The sequence below is a fragment of the Drosophila kikkawai genome, chromosome 3L (genome assembly GCF_030179895.1).
Source record: "Drosophila kikkawai strain 14028-0561.14 chromosome 3L, DkikHiC1v2, whole genome shotgun sequence".
NCBI lineage: Eukaryota > Metazoa > Arthropoda > Insecta > Diptera > Drosophilidae > Drosophila > Drosophila kikkawai.
This window is the reverse complement of record NC_091730.1, coordinates 4,681,407-4,709,071: the sequence shown is the minus strand read 5'-3', so window position 1 is coordinate 4,709,071 and position 27,665 is coordinate 4,681,407. Positions and strand designations below refer to the sequence as shown.

The following is a 27,665-nucleotide window of genomic DNA, read 5'->3' as shown; positions in this document are numbered from 1 at the left end:
GAATTTAAAAAGCTCAAAACAGTGTTGGTAGATACAAAGGAGAATATGTGATATTCCGGAATATAGAAAAAATTAATATAGATAGATGGAATAACCTTTATATGAGGAAATATATATTTGTTTAATAAAGGAATTTCATTATAAGAATTAAATGTTGATTAGAAATATTTAAATAAGCAGTGTTGATTAGAAATACTGCAATAAGCAGTGTTGACTAACAATTTATCAAGCAAGGCATTTATAAAATATTTCTTTTGAGTCTCAAAGGGCTGTTGGCCAGCCCTAAAAGTTACTTCAATACTGTGTATGAAGACCTCATCTCACCTCAACACATGCAACGCCCAGCTACATGCCTTTCAACGGCATTTAACAATGCCCAAGCAACACCTACAAAAATGTGCCAGGCCAGGGCACTAAGCCAAGCCATTCATTGGGAATGGCCAGTAAAGTAAAATAAAATAAATGAAAAGCAGAAGCAGCTGAAAGCATCGGACACCCCGACATATACGTCTAGTCATGCTCATTAGCATCGCCAGTATCTGCGGCATTCGTAGCTCCTCTCTAGTGCAGCGACGCCCACAACGCCCACAATCAACACTCGTAGGAGTAGCCAAGACGAAAAGAAAATCTTTCACTCACAGGAAGTTTGTGGGCAAACCTCATCGTCATCGTCATCATCATCAACATCAGCCTGAACATCAACATCAAAATTAAGGTGAGTAAATGAAACCAAAACTCAGGTGGGTGTTGCCAAGGTGTTAAAGAGCAACAGCAGCAACAAGCTTCATTGATTAGAAATGATTAGTAAGTTGGGTTTGTATATATTTTAAGGTTAGAAAAGTAAGGTTACAAGTTAAGGGGAAATTCTGAAATTTACAAGAATTATATAGTATTTTTAGGGAGTTTACTAATGAAGGAAATTGAACTACAATATTTCTTGAAAGTTAAATATATCTTTACCAATATTATGTAGTATTTTTGGATATATTTTCTATAAAGGCAACTTAACTCCCTCATTTCTTGTCTATAAATAATTGTCTCCTGGCAAAAAAGATAACAAATATTAACGAAAAATATCAAATATATTTACACCTTCCTGTTGCCAAGGTATTTCTATGATTAACATCTGTGGTTTCTGCTTTTAAGCGCTTTAGTTGTGCAGCACTCGAAAGCGAAAATTAAAACTCATTGATTATTGTTTAATTCGTTTTTGTGTTAACGCCGTGTGTTATCGGGCATCGGAAATACTTGATAGATACCCAGCCAGCTGCCCATTAATCAGTTATATCAATAGCATTTTGTTTTCTGTTTTTTTGTGGGAAGGCCTGCGGGTGGAAGGGCCAAATTAATCCAAGTGCAAAACAATCAATTATGAGGCCAAGTGAATGAAATTGAAGCCCTGAACACTTGGGCTTTGATGAATACACCTTTTGATGAACATTGTGATAAGAATCAAACGAAAAAAGAAAATAATAATAATACACAACAGGTGATAATGCAAGTTCCATTGGACTCTGGTCTGGAGGAAGTGTATAAGCACAAGTCATGGAGTGGGAATACAAGTACAAAATAGTTCAGCAGGTTGAGTTATCTTTAACCGAAATAAGTATCAAGTTCAATGCCTGACTTGATGGCTATTATTTATATTTATTTGTTGGCTAAAAGTCTCAAAGGTTCTGCAAGTGATGAAAGCTGAGGTGTTGCGGCCATAAAATATTATCTCAACGAGGGTTTTCCCCTGGCCTCAAGTAGATTCTTCTTTTGTTTGTTCAACGAAAGTGGAGTGAAGTGCCGGAAGCTAGTAAGTATTTCACCATCTACTTGAAGTTGCTGTAAACAAATAGTAAATATTGTGTCTAGGGGTTCTAGAGAAATTTGTAGAATACATAAGAGAAGTAAATACAAATTTAAAAGTATTAGTTAATTAAAATAATAGAGTAATATAGTCCGAAAGTCTTACTTGACCTATACTACCCAAAAACACATTCACCACTTTTATCTCTCTTTAATCTGGCAAACTTCTACTTGTTCCTCCCACAAAAAGATAATCAGCTATCTGATCTGAAACAGTTGTGTAACCAAAAAGTCAAAATAAACACAAGTTAAGAGAGATATGTACAAGAGGGGCAAACCTCAACCTCAACCGAATCTTGCCAGACAATTTGTCAGCCCTTTTTTGCTGCCGGTTTATTGTTCCACTTAGTTGGAAAATTTTTTTGTATTTTTGCGTAGGTGTTACCCTGCTCTCGGTTTTCCCATATTTTATTTTATTTTGTTTTACTTTTCCCCTTATTTTTTTACAGCTTGCAGCACCTTTCTTCCTTTTGCAATTAAACAAACGTCAATTAAGTATATTTATTTTTGGTGCGCGCGTGTAAATTAGTGGAAAAAGAGAAGAGAAAGAAGGCATAGCTGAAAAATAAGAACATTTTAATGCCAGTTTTCCGTTGGGTTTTTGTGCAAATTCAGCATTTCCGGCCAAGAAAAACTGAAATGTGACGAAGGCGACCAACTGACCGAGCGAAGCGAAAATAAAACCAAACAGAAAACAGCAACGACGACGACGACGTCAATTTCCAAGCCACAAAAACAAAAGGCAAAAAATCACAAAATACAAAATAAAAAAAAACAAAAAAAATTAAAACAAAGACAGAGAGCGGCGAGTAATTTGCTAATTACGCTAATTTCTTTTGTTGTTGCTGGGTCGGTCGGTCGGTCTGCTTTTATTGCAATTGCCATTTGTAATCGCAGCCATTGTTGCTGTTGCGCTTGCTGTTTATTTTCATAGTAAAATAAATATATATATATATGTGTGTAGATATATAAGGCACTCGTAGATACAGATACATGCAGAAAAACAGTTGTTAGAAACAGTTAAAAAAACCTTTCTTGGTATCAATAGTTTAAGGAAAGTTTAAAGGAATTTAATAGAGATATTTAGATATTTTCAACTCTCTATTTAATATTTCTTGCGTTTAAAAATATTAAAATTAATACTGACAATTTAGAAAACAGGTATACAACCCATTTTAATAACTATATAATCTAATGACATATTTCTTGCTAAAAAAAAATAGGTTTTTGGAATTTTAAAATAATTTAAAGGGGTTTTTGCGACACTCTTAAGATATTATTTATCATTTTCTTATATAAAATATTTGTTTAAAAATAAATTGGGATATTTATGATGATTATTGACAATTACAGAAACAACTACATAATCTACCTTACGATTTTCCTAACAGATTGTGATTAGATCTTCCCTGTAACAATTCCCAAGTAATATTAATATTGTTTAAAAATGTATTTAACATATAAATCTTTATAAATATTAATATTATTTAAAAATTTATTGAATATATAAATCTATATAAATTTTAATTAAACAAAAATGTAACTAAGCTTTACATAGATTTACATATAAATTAACCCCCTTTTCTCCCAGTACATTTACAGCTGCAGAGCAAAAAAATAAACCGAAGAAGACATAGACGGAGACGAGCTGCACAAGAAAAAAAAAAGCGCGTATCTAAGCGGATTTTACTATCTTATCGTTTGCCTGAATGACTCTCCACATATGTCTATGACTATGTATGTGTGTGTATCTGTGAGTTCGAGTGTATCCGAGTGTTTGTATTTTATGGCCCGTCGAAACACGAAGACTGCCGCCCCCTTCTCCAACCGCCCAAAACCCCTCCACCATCCGGAATGGCCTAGGCAATAGTCAAGGCAACAACAGGAAATAAGCATTTTTATGAATGAAACGAAAGCGAGGCAAAAAAAAAAACAAGCAAACATACAGATAGACAGACACAGATACACACCCATACAGGCGATAGAGATACACTTACTGTTACCGCTATGTGCAAAATGTTTAGCAATAAGAAAAAAACAACAAAGAGCGAAAACAGTGGCAGTAATAATAGCTTCATAATCAATTTGTGGCAAAGGAAAGTTACTGTTGGGTGGGGAAAACTAATAATAATAATATTTCTTGGCTTCGAAAATGAATGGTTACTATTTTAATTGAAATATTATAAAGGTATTTGAAACAATTAAGAGAGAAAAAATGGAGAAACTATGAAAAAACTTTATATATGTCTTAAATATTAAATAAGTTTATATAAGTCATATTTTTTACACAAGTAAATCACCTTTTTATTATAATAATTATTTAATATAGAATTAAGAATTCACAATTTATATTTAAACATTATTTTTACTTAATTTTTATATTAATATCTTCCTCCAAATCCCACTTTTTTAGTTCAGCAAAAACCTAAACCATGTTTCTATATTTTTAACTATTTTCCTACAAAAGTAAACAAACAAATAGTGTCAACTTTTCCCTCCTAACTAAAAAAAAAAAAACAGTAACTAGAACACGTCATCTACTATTCCACCTCCTAAACTCTCCTCTTAGCCACCATATTTATTTGTATTTTTCATTCATGAGTTTGGCGTTCTAAGCGGTTGTTGTTGCCACTATTTCGTTATGGTCTGTTTGCTCTATTTTATATTAAAAGCTTTTATTGTGACTGTATCCGATAGATACAGGCAAAAGCACACGAATATATACATATAGAAACTTTGTGTTGTGCGCGACGCCCACATGTTTTTCCAACTGTTTCCATTATGAAATCTCCTCGGCCTGCTTATCATAATAAGATACAAATGTATCTAGTAGATGGTTTCATTCATGAAATTCCCCTTTTCTTTTTTCATTCATAAAAAGAATTTCCTTTGTACCTCGACTTGGGCACGTTCAGGATACACACACACAGACACACCTGCCTTGTCATACTATACTCCTTGCAGTACTTTACCCTATATGCTATATACTTCCCTTCCGGATCTTGAACTTCCGATGCACTCCGCTTCAGGATCTCCCTGACTTCCTCCCTCCCTCACTCCCTGACCTGGGACAGCTGGCAACCTCAGCACACTTTTGCCATGAGTACACAACACCACCACTTCGTTTGCCATCTATCTGTATTTTTCATTCATAAAATTATCAGCTTACACTAGCAGAAAAAATAACTAAATAAAATATGAATATAATTTGGTAAAGGAAAAATGTTTTTAGGGATTTAAGGCGTTGAGAAATTTATGAAATAAATATTTAAAAAATGATTGAAGCCTCCCAAGTTCACAATTCTGCAGATTTTGCATTGAGAACTCTATATATATATAAATTATATATTTTTATATATTAAAAATTTATATTTAATATATATATTTTATTTATTTTATATATAGAAAAACAATCCTTGAAGCTATCTAAAAATTCTCATAAAATCTCTGAACATTTAAATTTCTTTACTTTTAAAAAGCTCTTCTTTACTTTTTTTTTACTTTTTGCTTTACTTTTCCTTTTCTCCTATAAATAATTTCTCTCAGTGCCCCCATTCATTTGTTTCCTACGTGCGGAAGCATTCACTTCCGTTCTACTTCCGTTTTGCCTCTGCCAGCTGAACGGGGAAAATGAAATATATAAAAAAAAAAAAAGAAACTGCAGCTGCCCGTCTTTGGACTGCCGACAATCGGCTTCCGTAGCTCTCTTTCTCTCTCTTGTTAGTCCCGCCCCGACTTCTTTTGAATTTAATTACTTGTTCCGGTTCTTAGCGCTGTTTCTATCGCTTCATCGTCATCCTCCTTATTATTATTATTATTATGCCTCTTCTGGTTCCTGTGTGTGTGTGGCATTGTTTAAAGTGTTCTTTTGTCGCACACGTATCCGCAAAACCGATTTAAATTCGAGAAAACAACAACAGCAGCAACCCCAAAACTGCAAAGATGACGCAGTTCCGGCAAAGCCATAAGAGGAAGTAAGTGTCCAGGAAATTATCGTTTGTAATTTGAATAGTGAGATACTCTTAGCAGGTTCTCAAATTCGATAAGAAGATGCTTTGAAAACCTTAAATTTCAGGGGAAATGTTAGGCAGATTAATTATTGATATTTTCCCACATGAAAATGTGTAAAAAAAATATCTAAAATAGATAATAAATATTCTTTAAAAATCTTCAACAATCATTTATATTTTTTACATGGAAAACTTGTATAAACTTTCTTTAAAAAATCCCTAACCCCCTCTAACTCATCAAAAATTCCGAAAATTCAGCGAAAAGAATCGCGTAGATCCGCTCGGCTTTGTTTTTTTCATTGAGGCGACAACGGAAGTCATAAGCCATGAAGGCTTAACAATTGAGGCAACCGGCGAAATAAAAAATAATACTTAAATCTTGCACTTAAATGCCCAGGCAGGCAGGCATTCACTGCGAGGGAATAATAATCAAGAAGAGAAAAAAATGAAAGAGAAACAGGGGCAGTGGCGACACCCTTACCTACTTAAACTTAACTCGCAGCCCATAAATTAGGCAAGATCAACACGAGGAAGGGGGATCGAGAAACGGTCCAAGGCAAACAGCTACTATATAGAGATACTCGTGTATATATATGTTATAAATCGAAAAACTGCAAGAGCCCAGAGGCATTTAATTAACAAAAACCAGCAGTAGCAGCGCCTCGAATGAGCTTTCATTTCCGCTACAGCCGCAAACACTTGAGGCATGAATGAAAATATTAAAAGATATCGATCGCCCGGATCGCCGCCGCCGCCGCCCGTTTCTCGTTCAACAATCTCACTATACAACCGGGGACCTGCAACCGAAAACTCTTTCTGCCACCAGGTTTCTGGTTTCTCTGCGGTTTGCTCTGGCTTGGTTGGGATATGGGGGGTGAGGGATGAGGGGTTCCTGGTTCGGGGTTTGGGTTTTGGGTCTGGTTAAATGGCAACAACAGGCCGCAAAATAATATCTATATATACACATATGCAAGACGATCTTGCAAGTGATCTGCCAGAGTCTCAGAGTCCCCTTTAAAGACTGTCTTTAGGGGGCAGCCAGAGTAGAGAGATACAGTGGAGCTTAGATAATATTTTGAAAAATAAATGGGGAATAAATTGGTCTTTCTTCAAAACCTAGAAAATATTTCAAGTGGAATCTCGACTGTAGTTGTGGCCATAGACAATTTACCCCTATATATAAATTGCTTGTAGACCCATACACATACGGCTGGCAACGTCCATATGTTAAGTGACTGACGGATTTGGATTTGGCGCTGGGTAACGCCTCCAACTTCCGTTTGCTGTTTTGGTTTTGGTTTTGGCTTCGGGTTTTTTAAGTGCAGGCAGAGGCAAGAGGCGAAATAAATGTATTCCCCCGGCCGGGAAAGAGGTAGAAGCAGAGGCAGAGGCTGATGCAGATGATCGCTGATCCGCTGGAGTCACTCGCCTGGATGGAGATGGTGATGTCAGTCAGTGGGAGCAATGCGGACGAGGATGTGCGAGAGTGGGGCGTGTTTGGCTTAGATTGTGCCTCTTCGATAAAGTGAAACTCTTTGATGTACGAGAGCAGAGGCAGATTGAGGCGGATCTGATGAGACTGGAGGATAAACAACGGCCCTGAGGTTATAAAATGGAATGGGATCGGATGGGATCGCTGCTTAATTAGCCACGGTGACCCTCAGGTAGATTGTTGATTAACAATTGGATATTGGGGGGGGAACATTTTTTAATTGAATTTGAACGAAGAGGAAGTCGATCTATATGTTGCTGCCAAGATCATCATGAGATATTTCTATATTTGTTTAATCTTCCTACAGAAACTTCTCATTGAATTTACCTTTGAATCTCTTCCCTTTTACTCAACCCCAACGACCACTGAACCCTCTCTTTGACCAGCCATTGATCCCTTACCCCCAGATTAACCCCAACGAACTCTCATGATATCCTGTTACCACATTTTGACACTTGCAACCTGCAATAACCCCAATTGTCCAGGGTTAAGGGTTGATCGTCGTCACCTGTTTAATGACAAAACCCCAAAAAACGAAACGAAAAGGAAGTGGAAGTGGTCGCATTGGATCTGTCCTGTCGCTTTTCGTGTGTGAGAACGGATGTGTTTTTGGGCTGGCTCAAAACAATTACGCGGAGCCAGCAAAAACAAAAGCCAGAGCAGAGTGTGCTGGCCCTGCTATTACAGATTTAATTATATAATTAATAAATGTAATCAACGGGAAGAGAGACGGAGACAGACCATCTGGCAGGCAACACCGGCACGCATGCGCAGCAGCCGAGAAAAGGAAGTTGTCGCTTTCAAAGAAGAAACCCAGGAGGAGTCCCCAACCCTTTCTGTGGAGTAGCTCCCCCAGCTGCGAGTCAACGGAAATCGCAAAGGCAAAAAGCGACAAAGCAGCAACGACGACGACGTTGAAGACGACGACGACGACGATGGCCCAGCATTCTTGGGCAGAAATGAAGTGCAGATCTAAAGTAGAATTGGATCAGGAAGGGGGTTCGGTTTGAGGCAGGAGCCAGAGCAGGGGCTAACACATGAAAAATAAGCCGAATAAGCTATGCTCTAAGGAGACTTGAAAATAAAACATAAATCAAAGGACTAATGTCATAAATTTATAAGTTAAATCAAGTTTAGTATAAATATAAATAAGATAAAACTTTTTTAAAGATATAACAAAATATATTACAATTTCCAGAATACTTTTTCTGGTTTTTTCCTTAAATTTAATAAAACGAAACCTCTCTCTTAAAAAATTATAATAAATTCACAGATAGGTTTCCTTACTTTTTCATAACTTTTCCTATATATTTCTTACTATTTAATAAATCAAAAAAAAATCAAACAAAAATATATAATAAAATTACAGATAAGTTTTAGCTCTTTTTCTTAACGTTACCTAGATTTTTCTTCCCATTTAATAAAACCAAACTATCTCAAAAAAATCCTAGGGTATTTCCTTGCACAAAAATCCGCTTTAAACCCGTGCAAAAAAAAAATGAAAAAGCAAAAAGGCAAAAAAGACACACACACAGAGAGCGGTGAGGAGATAGAAGATGGGGAAGACGTTAAAAAGAATGACGATGAATGACGGGAAGCGCACAGCTTAGCAGCGCTCTCTTGGATAATTGAGGAAGTTATAATTGCCAATGAATGCCCCTCCACCTGAACCAGCTCCTTGGTCTGGTACAAAGTCAAAAGGAAGCAGAACGTAAACCCTTTTGGCACAATCGATCGAAGCAGAAGGTAGCCACTTGGCTTGGAAAGGAAACAGTTGTTGTTGTCTTTGGCCAACGGGAAACAGGACATGTCGGTGCATAAATTGAAATGAGTGTCGTCTTCGATGTCGTTTTCCTTCTTTTCTTTCCACCTCCCTTTACAAACCATCAACGGAAGGACCCCGTCGCTTATTATGATGGAATTCCTAAAAGCATTTTGCGTCGCAATTTGTTCTGAGCGATGAGCTAATAATTAAACTATCCGAGGAGAATGAATATATGGAGATATACATATATGTGTATATAATGTAGAGGCCTTTGCACCACCTGTGCAAACAATGAAAAGCTCTTGCCAAAGGTAGCAAATCAAACAATCAGCTCTCCATGGGCCTCCTTTTGAATACTTCGATACTTGACACGATTTCGAAGACACAAACACAAGACAAGGACTTCCATTGTGCGTTCTTTTTGTGCGAATAGAAGAGCCCCCGGACAACCAAGATGATCTGCAGCACTCCTATATCATATATATGTATATTTTGTATATAACTCTTATATTTACGCTTCTATAGAGGTGGGTTGAATGGAACCTTTTGTGGTGAACAGAACGCATTATAGTTAAATATTTGCTAGGGAATAATAGATAGCAAGCAGAGAGAAAAATTATATAATTGTTATTAATAAGAAATATCTAAGATCTCTATAGCACTTTCTACTATTTTTTAGACCTCTTCTAAAGCCAAAAACTCTTTACATTTCTTCTTAGAAAATATCTGAAATCTATAAACCAACCAAACGATGTCTTAATCCTATTTTGTACTATTTTTAACAACCCAAAAATCTCTTTAGATTGCATCTTACAAAAATAATAATTCCATAATAATATTCCCGAGATATTTAACCCCTAATATTAGCCTAATGAACTATGATTAAAGAATCTTTTCTCAGTGCACACACTTACCTCCTTGCTGGGCACACAAATTGGAGTGCCCACTTTGACAATGCCGTTCTCCACCATCACGCCCATCACGATCGGATCTCGGCTGTTGAATATGAACTGTGGCAGTATCTGTAGATCGAAAAGAAGAACGGGGTATTATTATTAGATCAATGACTGTTAGATAGACGATGATTTTGTGGGGTATAACTAATAAGCGGCTTAGTCGTCAGCGATCGATAACGATGGGCCGACTCTTGATCTTAACTACTTTTTAAATAATGTCTGATAATTATGGTGACTGAGGCGATGCCAGCAACGGATTTCAGGAGTTAACATAACAACTTTATGTCAGTAAGGAAAAAATATGCTCTTAAATGGAGTTACTACTTGTTTTCAGGGTATATTTAAAGGTGAGAGAAGGGAATATTTGGGATTTTGAATTTAGAAAATATTTTTTAAAAAGAAATATTTAATATTTTACTTAAAATATATAAGGATTTATTAGATTAATAAGTAATATAATGGGGTTTTAAGGTATATTTTATGATGAAAAAGGGAAATATTTGGATTTTGAATATAAAAAATATATTTTAAAAGAAATATTTAATATTTTAATTAAAATATATAAAGATATATAACATTATTAAGTAAAATAATATACTATTTAATAATATTAATAAATAATAATTTAATAAAATTTGATTTTACATTTTTAATTAAAATAATAAAATCTACATTTTAAATTCACTTATTAAAGTGCACAGAAGTATGCAATGATATTTTGCACCAAATAAATTTAAAGACTTTTATTTAAAATACATATATATTTTTGTATAAACTTAATTTTTGTCTATAATTTTTTAACTCTTAATTTTTGTTTTAATTTAAAACTATGTAAGCTATATTTCCTAGAGTATTTATCTATCGTTATAACCAATTTTCCCGAATGCAAGTAACCCCAGTCCAAAAACCACTTTGACTACGCCAAGAACATCTTAATTTCCGTTGCGTCAACTGTTGAAGAAGGCCTCAAATGGGATGTGCCGCCTGCAGCACAATCAGAGTCAGGCCAGAGAAAGAGTGCTCTGGCCTGGCATGGAAAATGGATCGTACGTTGGCCAAGGAGGAAAAAAAAAAGTGGTGGCCAAAGAGAACACGTTTTCCCCCAACTCCATTTTCCATCTGGCACACATCATGCCCCCAGCTCCCAAGCCCAAGCTCCTCTTCTAAAGACAGAAGGCGAGTTAATAACTCAAACTAAACAACGTCATTGTTATTACAAGACCTGCGACTGAGACTTTTGCCCCTAGAGAATTGTTCAGCTCAAGCGGGGAGAATATATATGCACAAGGAAAAATGTTTTAAAAAGTAAACTAATTAATGGGGAAACTTGAACAGTTTTCTTGTCAAGGCATTCACAAGTTGTAAGGTTTTACAACTTGTATAAAATTAAGAAAGGTTCTAAATTAAGATCCTTTCTACTTTCTAACCTTGTTTACTATTTATTATTATTATATTATTTATTATCTCTTATTTAAAGTGTAGAATAAAGATCTGGCAAAGAACAAACTCATGATACTAACAGCTGTGCGCTGTGTGTCCAATTACCAGCACAGTGGGAGCCCAGTGGCCAGAAGTGGTCCAGAGTGGACCTGAAGTGGCCCCGAGTGGAGTGTGGCGTGTTGACTAGTCCCAGGCATTGCATACGACCAAAATCTAATGATTGCCTATAAATCAAATACGCTGCTTAAACATTATTTGAGCAGGAAGTGTGGACGTGATGCAGGCGTCTGTTGGGATACCAACTCTTTAATCGCTTGTTGAGTGGCTTAGCCCGTCTATACATATATATATTGGCTATTTCTTGTTGGCCAGGCATCATTAAGCCCAGAGAGACTCAGCTGGAGACCCATTCTAGGCGACTCTAACAACTCCAGTCTCCAGTTCTCATTTTCTCTGTATCTCCCTCGCCAGAGGCAGATTGCATTTTACACCTGTAGCTTTTGGGGGGTAATTGCAGAAATGGAACACGAACATACCATGACATTAAAATAATGTCTATAATGACAACGAATCTTTGTGTTTCCTGCTTTGATTTGAAGAAACTAATGAGAAGACTAGGAGGAATTTGTGTGACTGGAAAGTAGTGCGTCTAAGAATTATTAAATGTCAAAAGAAGATTTATTTCCAGAGATTTTCTTAGGTTAAATTGAATTTAAAGTTAAATTAAAAGAAATTCCTTTAAAAAATTTTATTTTAAAACCTTTTATTCATTTAAAAACACTCATAAAAAAATCATAAAAATGTTCTATCTTTTTTAAAATTTATTTTAACAAAAAATACTATTTGTAAACCTTTTCTCCATAAAAAAAAACTCCTTAAATAATCCTAAAAACTCTCTTAAATTTTTTTAAAATTATATTAAACAACACTTACCCTTAGCTTGCAGGGGAAGACGGCAACGGAGCGGAACTCTTCACGTTTCTTCTGCTTGAGCTCCTCCCGATAGGCGGTGAACTTGTCGAACAGATGATAGATAATGTCCGCTTGGAATATTTTCACGCCCAGGGAATCGGCCATTTCCTGTGCCTCCCGCTCAATTTTCACATCGAAAGCCAGAATCGTTGCATACCTAAATGGGCGGGCAAACAAGAAAAATAAATAAGAGTCTCTCCCCCTCTTTTCTCTTGAGCAATTTAAAACAATTAAAAGTATATGCAACCAGCAGCAGAAACGAGAATAATAATAATAACAGTAATAATACGAATAATGATAATGACACCACTGCAGCAACACAGAAACAACGACTTTGGTCTTCCTGTCTGGTCAAGCCAAGAGAGTTGGCCTAATGATCTGGCAATCCAAGGCACCAGGAAGCGTTAATAACACAGGTACACAGCCAAAAATTTCCACGAACCATTTCAAGTTTTCCATGATATTTGGGTGCTCCTGAGTAAAAGTCCCATACAAAATTATTTTCCATCACCTACAGGTTCCGCGGTATACCTAAAAATACAAAAAACCTATGTTTGCCGACATTTTGAATTACGTGGCCTATATAATTGGACTTACCTTTATTATTTTTGGTAGGACCTACTCTCAATACATCACGGAACTACTAAAAAATAGTCCCAATCGTGAACCATTGCCCATGTCTTTGGAATTCGACGCCAAAGTTGAAACTCCCAAAATTTTCAACATTTCTGTGATGAAAAAACAATTCTGAGAATTAAATCTTATATGGAACTAATTTTAAATATTCATTGAATCTATTGTTCATTGTATTCTTTAATTTCGGTTTAAAGCGTTTTCATGAGGACATTTTATTGGATTTATTAAACGAATAAAACAGCTTTTTTGGTTTTATTATCTACTCCTATTTGCTGTCAAATTTCAAATAAGTCAAGGCAACCTATAAAATAGTAGTAGATATGTTTCTTTTTATATATAATATACATTTTTTCTTTTTGACTAAACTTAAATATGTAAGGATTATCGCTGGCTACTAAGCTGTCTTAAAAATGTTATGTTCGGAATACATTTTTATTTAATATAAAACTAAATTTATATTATATATAAAAAGAAACATATCTACTACTATTTTATAGGTTGCCTTGACTTATTTAAAATTTGACAGCAAATAGGAGTAGATAATAAAACCAAAAAAGCTGTTTTATTCGTTTAATAAATCCAATAAAATGTCCTCATGAAAACGCTTTAAACCGAAATTAAAGAATACAATGAACAATAGATTCAATGAATATTTAAAATTAGTTCCATATAAGATTTAATTCTCAGAATTGTTTTTTCATCACAGAAATGTTGAAAATTTTGGGAGTTTCAACTTTGGCGTCGAATTCCAAAGACATGGGCAATGGTTCACGATTGGGACTATTTTTTAGTAGTGCCGTGATGTATTGAGAGTAGGTCCTACCAAAAATAATAAAGGTAAGTCCAATTATATAGGCCACGTAATTCAAAATGTCGGCAAACATAGGTTTTTTGTATTCTTAGGTATACCGCGGAACCTGTAGGTGATGGAAAATAATTTTGTATGGGACTTTTACTCAGGAGCACCCAAATATCATGGAAAACTTGAAATGGTTCGTGGAAATTTCACAAAGTTGAATTTTGTGTTCCTGTGTAATTGAAATCACAACAGCAAAAACAACAGCGGGCAATACAAATTAAATCCCAGAGATCTCTGAGCGGCTGTTTGTTTAGCTTGGTTAACTTTTGCCATGAGTGTATGTTGGGGCTTTCAATGACAGGAAATGGTTGGCATTTCGAGGAGAATCGAAACAAGTCTTGGAGAAGACAGGAAAAGGTCCCAAAGTCAACTAATGAGGGGCAGTTTTGGGTATCTTCTATATATACAAACGTATAAAAATATATAAAAATAAAACAAACAAATTTAAGGCAACTAATTGATCTATAAAATATAACCAAGATAATTATAAAGGAGATTTAAACCAAGAAAAGGTAAAGAGCGAAAGCTATTAGTTTAAGATATATGGTTACATTTTTTACCTAAATTTTGCATAAATAAAAATCTGAAATAAAGCAATCTATAACCTTTAAATAATTTCAATTTTGTATAAAGTTTGATCAAGATCCTCTCAATAAATGGACAATAAATAATTTTATGCATAAAATAACACATAAAAACAGTTAAGGATTTTATGGTTCGCCAAGATATAAATATATAAAAAGGTAAAGAAGAAGGCACTCTCCTTCAGACTTTTATGATCACTCTGGGCTCACAGCGTTAAATGCAAAATTTTATGGTTCGAAAATTCCAGGCGCGTAAAAATTCATAAATAAATGAAGAGCATAAAGAGTCAGCCAAGCCACACATAGTTAAAAGATAGTGGGGAGAGTGAGCGAGTATCTGTCGGATGCGGTGCCTAAAAGCGGGCATAACTCAGATTGGAGGGGCACGCATGCGCAGAAACAAAAAAAAAAAAAAAGGGCCAACGACAAGGCCGGAAGTGAGTGAGTGCGTCAAACGGAAATGCTCCGTCTTTGGCCTGGGCGTAGATACAAGATACAAGATACTCTAGTCAGATACCAGATACAATTGTGGCTAGATTTCTATTATTTGTTTGCTTTTTTATACCCTGTAATTGAGCGTTAGAGGGGTATAATGGTGATATTTTAAATGTAAGATGTATTCAAATAAAATTATCTATATATTATTATACGAAATATAAAAAAGTAGTAGTATAAAAATCTCCAAGAACAAAGTCGACAGCCCCTACAAGTATGCTTTGCTTTTCAAGCCCTAAGACCCGGGTATTCCATGGTCTACTTAGTCTTCCTTTTCTTTTAACTCTATTTCCTTTCTTTATGTTTTTTTCTGGTCGAGGTTTTCTGGTTTCGCGCATGTGACAGCGTAATTTGAGTGGGCCGTAAATGTATCTGCAAGTCGCCATCTGTATTTGTATCTGCATCTGCATCTGCAAAAGCCAGCTTTTGTTGTTGCCAAGCAGAGCATGAAAATAGTTTGCAATTGCAATTGGAAACTGTATAGGGGAGAGGCAGCCACCATCAAAAGTGAGTGTAGGGAGAAAGATATATATATATATAATATATATATAGTAGATACGTGGACTGGACTATTTGGCACCACTTAATGCCGCTAATGAGACAAAGCTGCCGGCTTAAAGGTTTCGCTCTCTATAATAAATCATGGTCTGGCTTTAACCCAACCCAGTCCCCCCCACTTCTTTTTCCTTCGCCTGCAAAGTGCATTTTGTGATTGTGATTGCCGCTAAATGAATCACTTAACCCGACCATCGGACATCAGCTCCTTAACGGCGGCTATATCACACACGATCTTCAAAGATCCGCCCATATTGTGTTGTTTATAACATCATGCCGGGCAGACGAGGCACAGCACAGGCAAGTCGTGTTAATGAAGTTAAGCGGCAATAAAATTGCATTGTTCGTTGTCATATATCAAAAAGTCGTTTATTCTTGCTACGTATAGACCCCTGACTGCTTTAAGTGCTTGAATATAAGGCGGGGGAATGGCCTACAATGTGGTTGAAGAGAAGTATTGAGGCTTTTAAATGGCCAGAGGAAGGTGTTACATGATGGTCAAGTTAGTTTATATTTTAACTTTTTTGTAATCTTAGAACCAGGAAGCTTATTAATAACCAACTGATTGTAATTTAATTCTTCTGGAATTTCACTTTCAAAGAATTCTACGAGTAATAATAAATATACATTCATAGAAATATCCAGTGGATAAAAAAAAACCGTGTGTTCAGTCATCGTCTCAATTTCCCAGCTGTCGACACAAAAACCCCTCGATGGGGGGGAGTTCAATAAACTTCCTCGAAAGTGAATTTGATAGTGAAACTTCCACTACAAAAGGGGATTACTACGAATTTCCGCATTCAGCAAATTCCCTAGAACTTTGCCGATAATTGTATAATCGCAAAATGACACAGAAAAAATGTTAAATAAAATAATGAAAATAAATAAAGAGGGGAAAGTGATAAACAACTAAATAAAATAATAAAAATAAATAAAAAGGGGAAAGTGATTAAAGTTTACTTACTGCGCCTCGTGTTCCAACATAGTGGAGGCCTTCATAACATCGCGTTTTACAACGGGACCAATTCGAATGGCAGAATACTGGAAAGAAATAAATAAAATAATTCATTTAAGTTCGATTGTGTACAGAAAATATTGTAGAAAATTAATTATAAATATATAGCTACCTAGAGAGCATTTTTTAGATATATTTCTTATGAATTTAAATAGGATTTGGTAAAGAAAACATTTTGTATAGAAATTATGTTATATATTGTAAAACAATTAATTTGAGATATATAGTCAATTTTTAGATATATTTCTCATGAATTTTAATAGGATTTCGTATAGAAAATATGGCATAAATAATTATATACAAATATATAACAATATTCAGAGCCATATTTCTGAGGTTTAACTTCTCTTTAAAAACTAACTTTATTATGAAAAAAAATCAATGAAAACCTTACTACCACTCTTACCCACTATATTATCTAAAAATTTGTAAGTTATTTATAAAACCCGCAAAAAATTCATACATGTAAACGTACTTTGCTCTACCAATTTGTCAACCATGTGGCTAAAACTTTTGCCTGTCCAAAATACCTACAGTTTTCTCTCCATTTCTCTGGCCCAAAAGCATTTGACCCAAAGAAAAGTTTTCGACTATTTTTAGTAGTCTTCCCAAAAAAAAAATGAAAAGAAAATAAAGAAAAATCAAAGAAAGAAAAACAAAATCTAAACTAAACAAGCAGCCCACTAAAGTGAAACATTTCTCAAAGCACTAGAGAAGTAGAGAGAGAGAGAGACCTCCGCCGATGAGTTCATTCACATCGAAGATGTTCAATTTTTATTTTACTCGCTTGAATTTATTTTTATTTTTATTTTTATTTTTCATTCGTTTCGTCGCCAGATGATTACAAATGATCATTGATAAAAATAACAGCAGCAGCAGTGCGAGGCACTGACATGAATGAATGGATGGATGGTTGGATGGATGGATATATAGATGTATGGATGGATGGATGGATGTATGAATGAAATGGTGGCTTGAATGGGAGCGCAAAATGGAATTTGCTGTCGATAGCAACTTAATTGCGCCACCGGATATGCACGCGCCGGGCGATAAGACCGGACCGGAATAATGAAAGACTCCCCAATTGAACCCATTAACAACAACTCGTTTTTACACTCTCTTTTTTACAGGCCTGCGACTGATAAATTGAAATGTCAGCCTATCGGGCTAGATTAATCTGATTCATTTAAATGTCAGAGAGCTTATCTCGCTCACATAAATTAAGCATTATTTGTTAGTGCAAAACAAGAAAAGTTTAAAAGCTTTAGATAAAGTGCTACTGGTTTTTTGAGATATGTAGGAGACTTTCCTTATTTTTTGGGAGAGTTTTTAAAAAGTATTTTTCTTCAGTAAATAAATCTTAAAAATTATAAAGCTGCAGAAATCAATTAAAATTAATTTTAGAATATATGAATCTATGTTTTTCGATCTTTAAATACTTTAAATTTAGTACTTAAAATTAAAAAACTTTAAATTAATTAAATTTCAATGAAATTTCTTAATATTATTAATTTCAAAATTAAATTTTTAACAGAATTTGCTTAGGTAAATAAATCTTTAAAATTACGAAGCCTCAGAAATCAATTAAAATTAATATTACAAAATATGAATCTTTGTTTTTTGATATTTAATGGCATCAAAAAAATTACTAAATAATTGAAAAAAAACTTAATCACTTGAATTACCTCTCAGTTTTTTTAACTTTAATGGCATTAAAACAAATTAAATAATATTTGTTAAAGTTCTCTTAAATCTTAGAAATATTAAAAATGAATATTATTAATTTAAAAATTAAAAAGAAAAGTTTATTCAATTACTTTTTTTAAAGTAAATCGATTTAAGCCCCGAAAACAGTTTCCCGTTATGCATAATTTGTAATTAAAGACAAGATTTTCCTGGTAAATACATTTTTAATTAAAATAAACTCAAATACTGATTTATAAAAGCCCCCTTTTTAACAAGAAATTAAATCACAGAATCGGAAGTCTTAATAATGTTTTATATAAAACATTTTGCCAGACTCCTCCACTGACGTCATATGAAATTGCTATTTTTCAGCCTAAGTGCCTTCGATTGTAAGTCGAATTCAATTAAAGCTTAACCCATTCACAAGCTTTTTTCATTCATTACTGCGAACCCGATGCTGTTATAAAAGAAATTGTGTTTGTGTTTGTGTTTGTGTGTGTGTAACTAACGGAAAGGCAAATATATACAAACATATATACTTAAACGAGTACAAATAAAAAATAAATAAATACCGAGAAAACCCGGCAGAGAGAAAGAGTTTTGCAATCAGCAAAACAATGAATGAAATCGGAAGTTTATTGTTGTGTGCAATTGTGGCAGAGTGGGGCGGGGGGCGGGGCAAGAGCGAGAGGCAGAAGAATTGCATGTAAAACGGAAAATGGGTGCAAGCGGAAGTGATAGCGAAATGACCCACCCCCTTACCCTTTGAAGCACTCAAAAAAAATATATATACTATTAAAAAACTATATATTTTAGGCATTAAATACAAAAATTGTTTGGAATTTTCTTATTACAATAAAAAGTTTATAAAAAGAGTAATAAAAGCGTATATTTTCATTAAAAAATAAAGTGTAGCTTTAAAAATACATTCTAGATCGATTCGCCTGATGATAGTTACCAAGAATAGCAAAGCTTTATAGCTTCAAAAATCTATCCCTTCTCTTAAGAGTCTATGTGACATAATTTAATTTAAATACACAGTTTTTTTAAGAGTGTGTTGCCATGGGTTGCCTGGTGAAAAATGAAGGCGAGTGAAGGCTTGTGTGGAGGCTTGTGTAGGCTGGTGGGGCCATTGGCTTTCCACGTGGCAGTTGGCACACCGATTTCCAGCTGAATATCATTTCACAAATAAAAAAAAAAAAAGAGAAAAAACAATTGAGAACGTGCGCCACTGACGCAGCACGACTCGCAATCGGCAACAGAATCGGAATCCAAATTGGAATCGGAATCAGCATCAGCAGGAAAGACCAAAGAAATTGGAGATGGGCGGAAAGGCGTTCGCTCGTATGTACGTTCGTTTGCCTTTTGCCTTGGAAATGCGCAGAATTTGTGGGCGGGAAGTGCGTAAGTGGCAGGCGAAAAACGCACGAACGCAAAGCTAATTAGCAGGAGAGCTGGCTCAGCCACCCACCGCCCACCTGTGCCGTTGCCATCGACATCAGTTGCTGTGATGCCTTTCCACCTGCTGACGTCAAGTGGCAACGCCACTCAGTGTTATCGATGACACGAGCGAGTCGACTCGAGTCGAGGCGAAAGCCAAGACAGGTGCGTACACTGAGCAAAAAAAAAAAATTTAAAGAGAGCTAAGGTATAAAAGAAAATAAAATACAAGATATATAAATAAAAATCAGCAGTAGGCTTTTTCAGAAGAGATTCAGACTTTCCTTGTCATCATTTAAAAAAGTTTAACTAGCTTAAAGCTAGACCTAGTTGGGAATTTTAGTGAAAATAGAGAGCTAAGATCACCTTGTGTTCCTTGAACCCCTTTTGATTACCGTTTATCCTACAAACTCTTAAAAATATTTTTTAAAAATTCTCTTCGCTCTCATAAACATTCAATTTACTTGAAAGATGCTACATTTTTCTCTCACTGCTCGAAATCGATTGTTTAGAGCTTTTTTTAAACGCAGCCAATGATGCCAAATTTGATGGAAAACAACTAAATTAATGGCATGTCCGCCGCACTGACTGACAGACAGCCTAAACAGCTGATTAATGTCAATGAGGGGGAATCGTCTTCATCTTCTTCTTCGTTACGGAATTGGAAAATTACGTACGTTGAGCGTAAACTTCCGTTTTGCTTTTTTTGGGGTTCTAACGTTTTCTAGAGTTGAGTATGCAAACAATCCATAGTAATGTAGAGAGATATCTATTATTTTCATTTCGTTTGCGGGCAACTTCCTTTCCTTCAACTGTCGTCGTCGTAGTCGTCGTCGTGTTGGGCATTTGATTTCATTGAAAATGCGGCCGCTACGTGTTTATGAATGAAAATTAAGCAATAAGCTCTTGGAGCGTATCTGTGAGATACAGTGTAGCTATGTGAGTGTGATGCACTGGGAAATATTTTTTTATAATTTATAAATGCTATAAATACATATATTTTTTTATCAACAGGAGAGTCGATTTAGTCATATCCATTTTTCCGCTTGTCCGTCTGTCCGTTGGTGCGTTTGTCCGTCAATTCATTTGTTCGTCCTGTCCGTTTGTCCATCGATCCCTTTGTCCGTTTGTTAGTTTGTCCGTTTGTTAGTTTGTCCATTTGTTAGTTTGTCCGTTTGTTAGTTTGTCCGTTTGTCAGAGTGCCCGTCTATTCGTTTTTCCATCTGTGCTCTTGTCCTTTAGAATGTCCGTTAGTTATGGTCTTTTTCACATTAATGAATAATTTTTTATTTTCTATTTATTTTTTTCACCAAATAATAATAACCAAATTTCTTAAAACTAACAAAAAATATTTTCAACAAAATATTACCATTTATAATAAGACCCATTTAATATTTAATTTTTTTCCTGTGTATATATCTCTGTGTATGCGTTTGAGGCAGGAAGAATTGCTTCCGTTGTTGTTTCTGTTTTCGTCTTTCCATTTATACATTCATTCATTTACTCATTCACTTGGGTTGTTCACTCATTCATTCATTCATTGTTTTTCTGTTTTTTCTTTTTTTTTCTCTCTTCCTCTTTCCTTTTGATGCCTTTGTTTTTTTGGTTTTCTTATGGGGCAAATTTGTTTTTGTTGTTTTTGGCAACTGCGTCGCATTAATGAAAACATTGGCATTGTCTGCTTCTTACCTCACTTCCTTCCTTTCATCCGCCTTAATGCCTCTCTAGTACTACGGGGCACGCTAAACATGGGAAAGGCAAAAACAACCACATCGAAATGAAATTCATTCATGAAATTCAGCAAAGAGGCACCCAACAATGGACATTTCTGGGTCCGGTCTGCTCTTTAGCTCTTCCTCGCCGGATCTCTGGCACCACCACCACCTCCTCCTCAGCTGCCACCGAGTGAGCCATTTATGAATGGGGCAACCGAAGACGTCACGCCACTGGATCCACCTAGTTTTTATGCCTTTTAGCATTTTTCAACTTATTTACATATATATTTGCGTGGTAATTGCGTTGTTTTTTGGTAAAGGTTTTCAAGAGGAAGGTTTTTTTAGGTTTTAAGAACTTTGAATGATATTTAAATTGGGGAAATGACTTCTAGAAATGATTGAGAAGTGAATATTTGGTAATAAAAGTCACTACTTTTTCACCCATCATTCTTTTATGTTATTAATTATCATTCGTAGGCCCAAAGTAAAAACTTGACCAATATAATATGGCTAATTATTTCCATATCCAAAGGCAATGTTAATGTCCACCCAAACAAATGCTGACCAAAGTGGCTAATTACCTTAACTACTGCCACTGCTGGCAGCTTCTGCCGCAGAGTTTTGCGAATGTTTTTTAGTGGGTGAGTGAGTGGGCGACACACACACACCGTTTGGCAGTGGAAGTGACTGTTAGAGGTGGTTGTTTGATGGTTGATGGGGATTCGCATAGTTGCAAATAGTTTTGCATTTCGCATTTGGCATGCAAACGTGTAAATGCGATTCCGAATGGTGGCGGGGCGGCCTCCTCAGTGCGCTGTGAGCATGACGAGCTGTATTTGCGAAACTTTCTGTTGTTTACTTTTAATTAAAATGCATGTGGGAATCAAATTACGTCGGCCATACATTTCTGACTGAATGCGAGTGTGCCTGACTGCCAGCCAGCCAGTCTGTGTGTGCCCACCTGTCCCACCTACCAAAGCCCAAGCCACGAATCCAAAACCTGCAATGGCAACAACAGCACAAGTGGCACACAATTATGGCAAACGCAACCGCAGCACAATGAATGCATACGAATAGTTGATGCTTGATGGCTACATAATTACATTTTCGCCCAAATGCAGAGACAGCGTAGCATCTGGCCCAGAGTTTTGTTAGCATCCAGAGATCTGACTGAGCAGAGATAGAGATGCTTACAAAGGGGAGGAGATGGAAAAGTTAAAAGGAAAAACAAAAGGAAACCTGAATTAGGTTGTACTTAGTGTTGGCCATTTGGCTAGGAAGTTGATTCATTTTCATTAAAAAAAAAAAACTTTCGATTTGAAAACTCTCGTGAGCTTCTTGTAAATGTCTGTTCTTGATCTTCTAAAAAGTTGCCTCAAAAAGATTTAAAATCTCTCTGAAGACAGCCTAAAAGTATGCTTTAACCATTTGTTAAGGGGTTTTCTGACATAAAAGCAAACTTTTGCATTCTTTTTAGTAAAAATTAACCCTAAAATTAAGCTTTTCCTAGATTCCCAGTTTACGATCTTCTTCTAAGACCCTTTTCCTAAGCTTTTTATTTGGCCCAAAACTAGTTGGCATCACTTATACCAAACCAGCAAAGCAGAAGCAGCCAATGTCTAGCCACTTTTTGAGTGCGCAATTTTTTGTGTTCATTCATGAAAAAGCCAGCAAAAGAAAAGCCAACAATACAAAACAGAATAACAAAAAAAAAGTGGAAAAAGAAGAAAAAGATAAAAAAAAGAGTTGCTGCGGGTAGCACATTGTTGTGCAAAGAAAATACAGGTGAGTGAGCGAGTGTGTGAGTGGGGATTGCAAAATTGAATGAATGAACATGAACCCGGCCACGTTGCGGGTGTACCACCACCAACAACAACAGCAAAAAGGCAAAACAACGAGTAATGCACAGGCTGTTGTATAAGCCAAATAACCCACCAATGACTGACTGAGCTGCACTCACTCAGTGTGTTTTTTTTTATGAATGGCAACCGGGCAGGCAGCACCGCTATATTTGGCCGTTGATGGCTACGAGGTGCAAATGTTAATGAAGCCAACATCAGGCAGTGATGGGAGAGCCTCTAATGGTAGTTGGTGTACCTAAAGGCAAGGTTAGGTACCTAAATTTATAAAAATTTGGAGTAAAAGTGGATTTAAATTGGAAAAATTTACTAAGACTAACAAAGCTTCTTTTAAACAAGGAGAAATACTTTTAAAATTTCCCAAGTATAAAATTTCTTTGTCTTTAATTAAAAAAATATAATTTCATCTATGAAATTAATTTAATTTAAAAATAATAATATTAAATATTTAAGAATAATTATATCCTAAATAATATATTCATTTATTTGTTTATATTTTTTCCTAAACTTTAGCTAATTTTAGGTACAAATTAGAAGTTTAATCTTCTTTTAGGTACACATTTTTAGGTACCTCCTTAAGTACCTTTCGCATCACCTGCAAAACGGTGAAAGAAATTGCAGGCCAAATGCATAACGGTCTTTGCAATGGCCCAAACAGAAAGAGATAGAAAGAAAGAGAGAAAGAGTGGCAGCAGTAGCAGCCGCTCATTCATGTTGTCTTCGGCTTGGTTTTTCCGGCAGCCGATCATAAAAATGTGCAGCCAACGGACCATAAATCTGGCAAAAAACATTTCCATGACGTAACCGAGGAATGTCTGTCAACTGAAGGCGGAAAATGTATGCATTTAAGCTTGGCTTTAATTCCTATTCTTTTACTTTGACCGGTTAACCTACTTATTTTGTGGGATTTTTGATTAAAAATATTTTTAACACTATTCTTTACAAGAAAACCATCGAATAAGTTGATAAATACTTTTAATTAAACAAGCTTTTCGATATGAAGTCTTTGAGAACCTTTTAATATATTTTATCTATCGATATTTTTGATAAAAGTGCTATATTGTTGCCAAAATCTATTTAAAATTCAATACGTTTCTGTATATATATATATATATATATTTTGTGAGATTTTCTATAAACAAATATTTTAAATATATGATTAAACAGAAAAATATCGATTAAAACGATTAATAATTAAACGATAATTTAGATAAGAATTTTGATATTAATTAAATTTATTCTAATTGATTTTTGATCAAATTTCAATATATATAATTATATCATAAAAGCTATATAAACTATTTCAAGGGAAAATCCATATTTTCGACAAATTGAACAAATAAAAATCTTCATTTTCGATAAACCACCGATTTACGCCGATATTCAATACATTTCCTTATAGAATCAAGGATCGATTTGGAGAGAATAAATGTATGGGTTAATGGTTAATCTTGATTGTGACGCACACCCTCCACAAAACACATGGCCCCAAGGCTGCTGGGGCAACAAGTGCAATCAATTTTTATGAATGAATGGAAAACGGCGGCATTGATCAGTTGCTCTTGTTATTGGTGCCGCTGCTACCGTTACGCCCTGCCGCGTACAGGGCAAAAACCGGAGGGGAGAGAGACATTCGGAATGGTGTTTAATTTATCGAAATGTGTAGCAAATGTTTATTTGATCAATGAAATGAATTATTGTACGAGAGCATCTGTGTGTGTGTTTCTGTCGTTGTACAAACAAGCAGAACGTCTACCGAAACAACAACAACAAAAAACAGCAGACAACTATAGCAATAACTTCCATAAAAGCCGCTCAAAAATGTGGGACGCAATTAAAAAAAAAAAAAAATACAGAATAAAAACAACCACAACACATTTGTAATTGATTTGTTTTCCATACAATTTATTGTCCACTGTTTGCTTATATTTTTGCTCTTTTTTTGGGCCACTTGTTAAGGTTTCTTGTTACTTTTACTCTGACTTTTATCGTAGCTGCCTGTGTGTTATTGTCAATTAATTGAGAAGACTGAAAAAAAACCCCTGAATGAAATGATGTATGAGGCTGTCCAACTGCCGGAGACAGCCTACAACTCAATTAAGCTTAAAAAAAGGAAGTTTTTTAAGATAAAAATTATAAAATAATAACAAGAGGAAATATTGTAATTTAAAAAGTGATTTAATAAACAACTGAACCTTTTTTCCTAGTAGAGACTACCATTAAATACAGGAATTTCAGGAAGTGTTATTAAAAATCTGCAAAATAGTACTCTGTTTCCATAATTAACCACTTTTTAAGCCCAAATAATGCACATTGTTTCAATGAAAAGCTTTAAAAATCAACTTTTTAAGTCTCCCCATAAAATCCATTGAAATAATACCCCGCTGAAAGTGACTGAAAGGGTTCAAATCGCCGGAATGCCAATTAATGGAACACTGCAAGCGCCAAGATTGATTGGCAATCACCAATCAACGCGATGGACGCAACCTGCGACGTGTCAGAAATTAATGGGCTAAGCGAGACACAAACTTTAGACTTTTTTCTGTATTTTTTTTTTTTTTTTTATTATTTTTACGGCGGCGGCAACCACTCAAATGACAATTTCCGGCCGTCAGTTTGGCAAAGCCAATAAATTGGCAACCCTGCTCGTATTTCAACGGCCACGCAGAAAGAGCAAATGAATCGAAATCGAAATCTATATCCACAGCAGACTCATATGATGTGGGTGCCTAGAAAAATGACTCTGGCAGCGATAACTATAAAGTTTTATGGCATTTTACATAGCATTAGTCGGTCCAAAAAAAGGTATGCCAGCCAGCCATCGGAGTGAGTGTCTGTGAATGTTGTTAGCCAGTTACTAAATTTGGCTTAAATGAAGGCGAAACTTGTTACGTAGCCGGCCGGTGGTCGTACAGCATCCCACATGGTCACTAGCCCCACCAGCAGCAGCGGTGTTAGCTCAAATCATGAATGAATAGCCCCCGGCACAAGTCTGTCACTCAGTCAGTTTGTCACTCAGACAGTCAGTCATTCAGGCATTCAGTCAGCTGGCCATAATTGATTTTCGAAACGAGCGCAGTAAACATGACGGCGACAAATTTTTCGTCTAAAATGTGACAAAAATCGGGGGAAAAAAACTAGCAAAAACCGACGACACCATATCCAAAAAAGCCGACAGCCGCCATATGGACAACATGTGCATGCAACTGCAGAAATTGTTGTTAATTCATTCATTAAGAGTCCAAAAGAGACTCGACCACCAAGCGAAACCAAATCAAATGGTCGAGTGGTTGGCTTCTAAAAAAATCAACAAAGAATAGGAAATTGGTTTAGGGAAAGGCAGGAAGACAAAAGGAAGCTTAAAGGGTTTATCGGAAATATAGAAGTGGTTTTTATTGTGGAAAATAATTTTTAAAAAGCAGAAAGAAGAGCCTAAAATTGGCAAAAATTGAAAGAATATAGCCACAGATGCTTTTAAAATTATTTTAACAGTTAAAAACTTCCTTTAAACTTAACCAAAGAACTAAAATTATTTTAGGGAAAGCCAAGAAACTCACAGGGTTTACAAAAAAATATTTAAAAAATTCTAAAAGGCAGATAAAAAAGCCTAAAATTAAGTTTTAATTTAAAAAAAATACAAACAAATTTTTAAAAGTAAATATAAACATTTTAAAAAATGGCAGTAATTGAAAGAAAAATGTAAATCAAAGATTCCTAAGACCAACATTTTTTAGGCTCGTTTTAAAGCTTCTTTTTAACATCAGAATCCCTCTTAACACTTAACCAAAATGCAGATATATATATATCTATTTTAACCAACTCATTGTGTGACCTCTTTGTGGCTTGAAACGTCCCCGTCCGGTCTCATCATTCAGTCAGTCAGTCGCTCAATTCATTCAATTCATTCAGTGAACCAACCACGCGCCCTGTGGCTGCATTTGGTGGCTAATTTGCATAGTTTTTCAGACCGGTGCTCTTTATATATAGTATATATACATATATATATTGCGTTGGCGTTACGGATCGGAACCTTAAGGCCTGGGAAAGTGTTGCGGCCTGCCAAAGATGATGATGATAGTGATGGTGGTGGTAGTGGTGCTGATGCTGGTGGCAACGTAGATGATGACACTGTGGGAAACCTTAGCAAATGTGGGCTGCTGCTAATGAGCTTGTAGTGTCAGCGAAAAATATAAAAAAAATAGAGTGTGTGTGGGGAAGGCAAGAGATGAGTCTGGCCGATTTGCTACTTTGGCTATTGTCTTAGTGGAAGTTGGTCTAAAAATAGGTTCATCTTGGGAGTGGTTTTTTCAATTTCTATGAATTCAGGATTTG

General features: G+C 35.4%; 1 protein-coding gene across 1 annotated transcript in view; it reads right to left on the bottom strand.

Moving 5' to 3' along the window:
• eIF5B (eukaryotic translation initiation factor 5B) overlaps positions 1-27,665 on the bottom strand; it is a 42,596-nt gene that overhangs the window by 9,080 nt on the left and 5,851 nt on the right. Inside the window, exons 5-7 of the mRNA XM_017174318.3 lie at positions 16,583-16,659; positions 12,451-12,646; positions 10,036-10,143 (exon numbers count right to left, since the gene is read on the bottom strand). Of these exons, the coding sequence (XP_017029807.1) occupies positions 10,036-10,143; positions 12,451-12,646; positions 16,583-16,659 (381 nt within the window). The remainder of the gene's footprint in view (positions 1-10,035; positions 10,144-12,450; positions 12,647-16,582; positions 16,660-27,665) is intronic.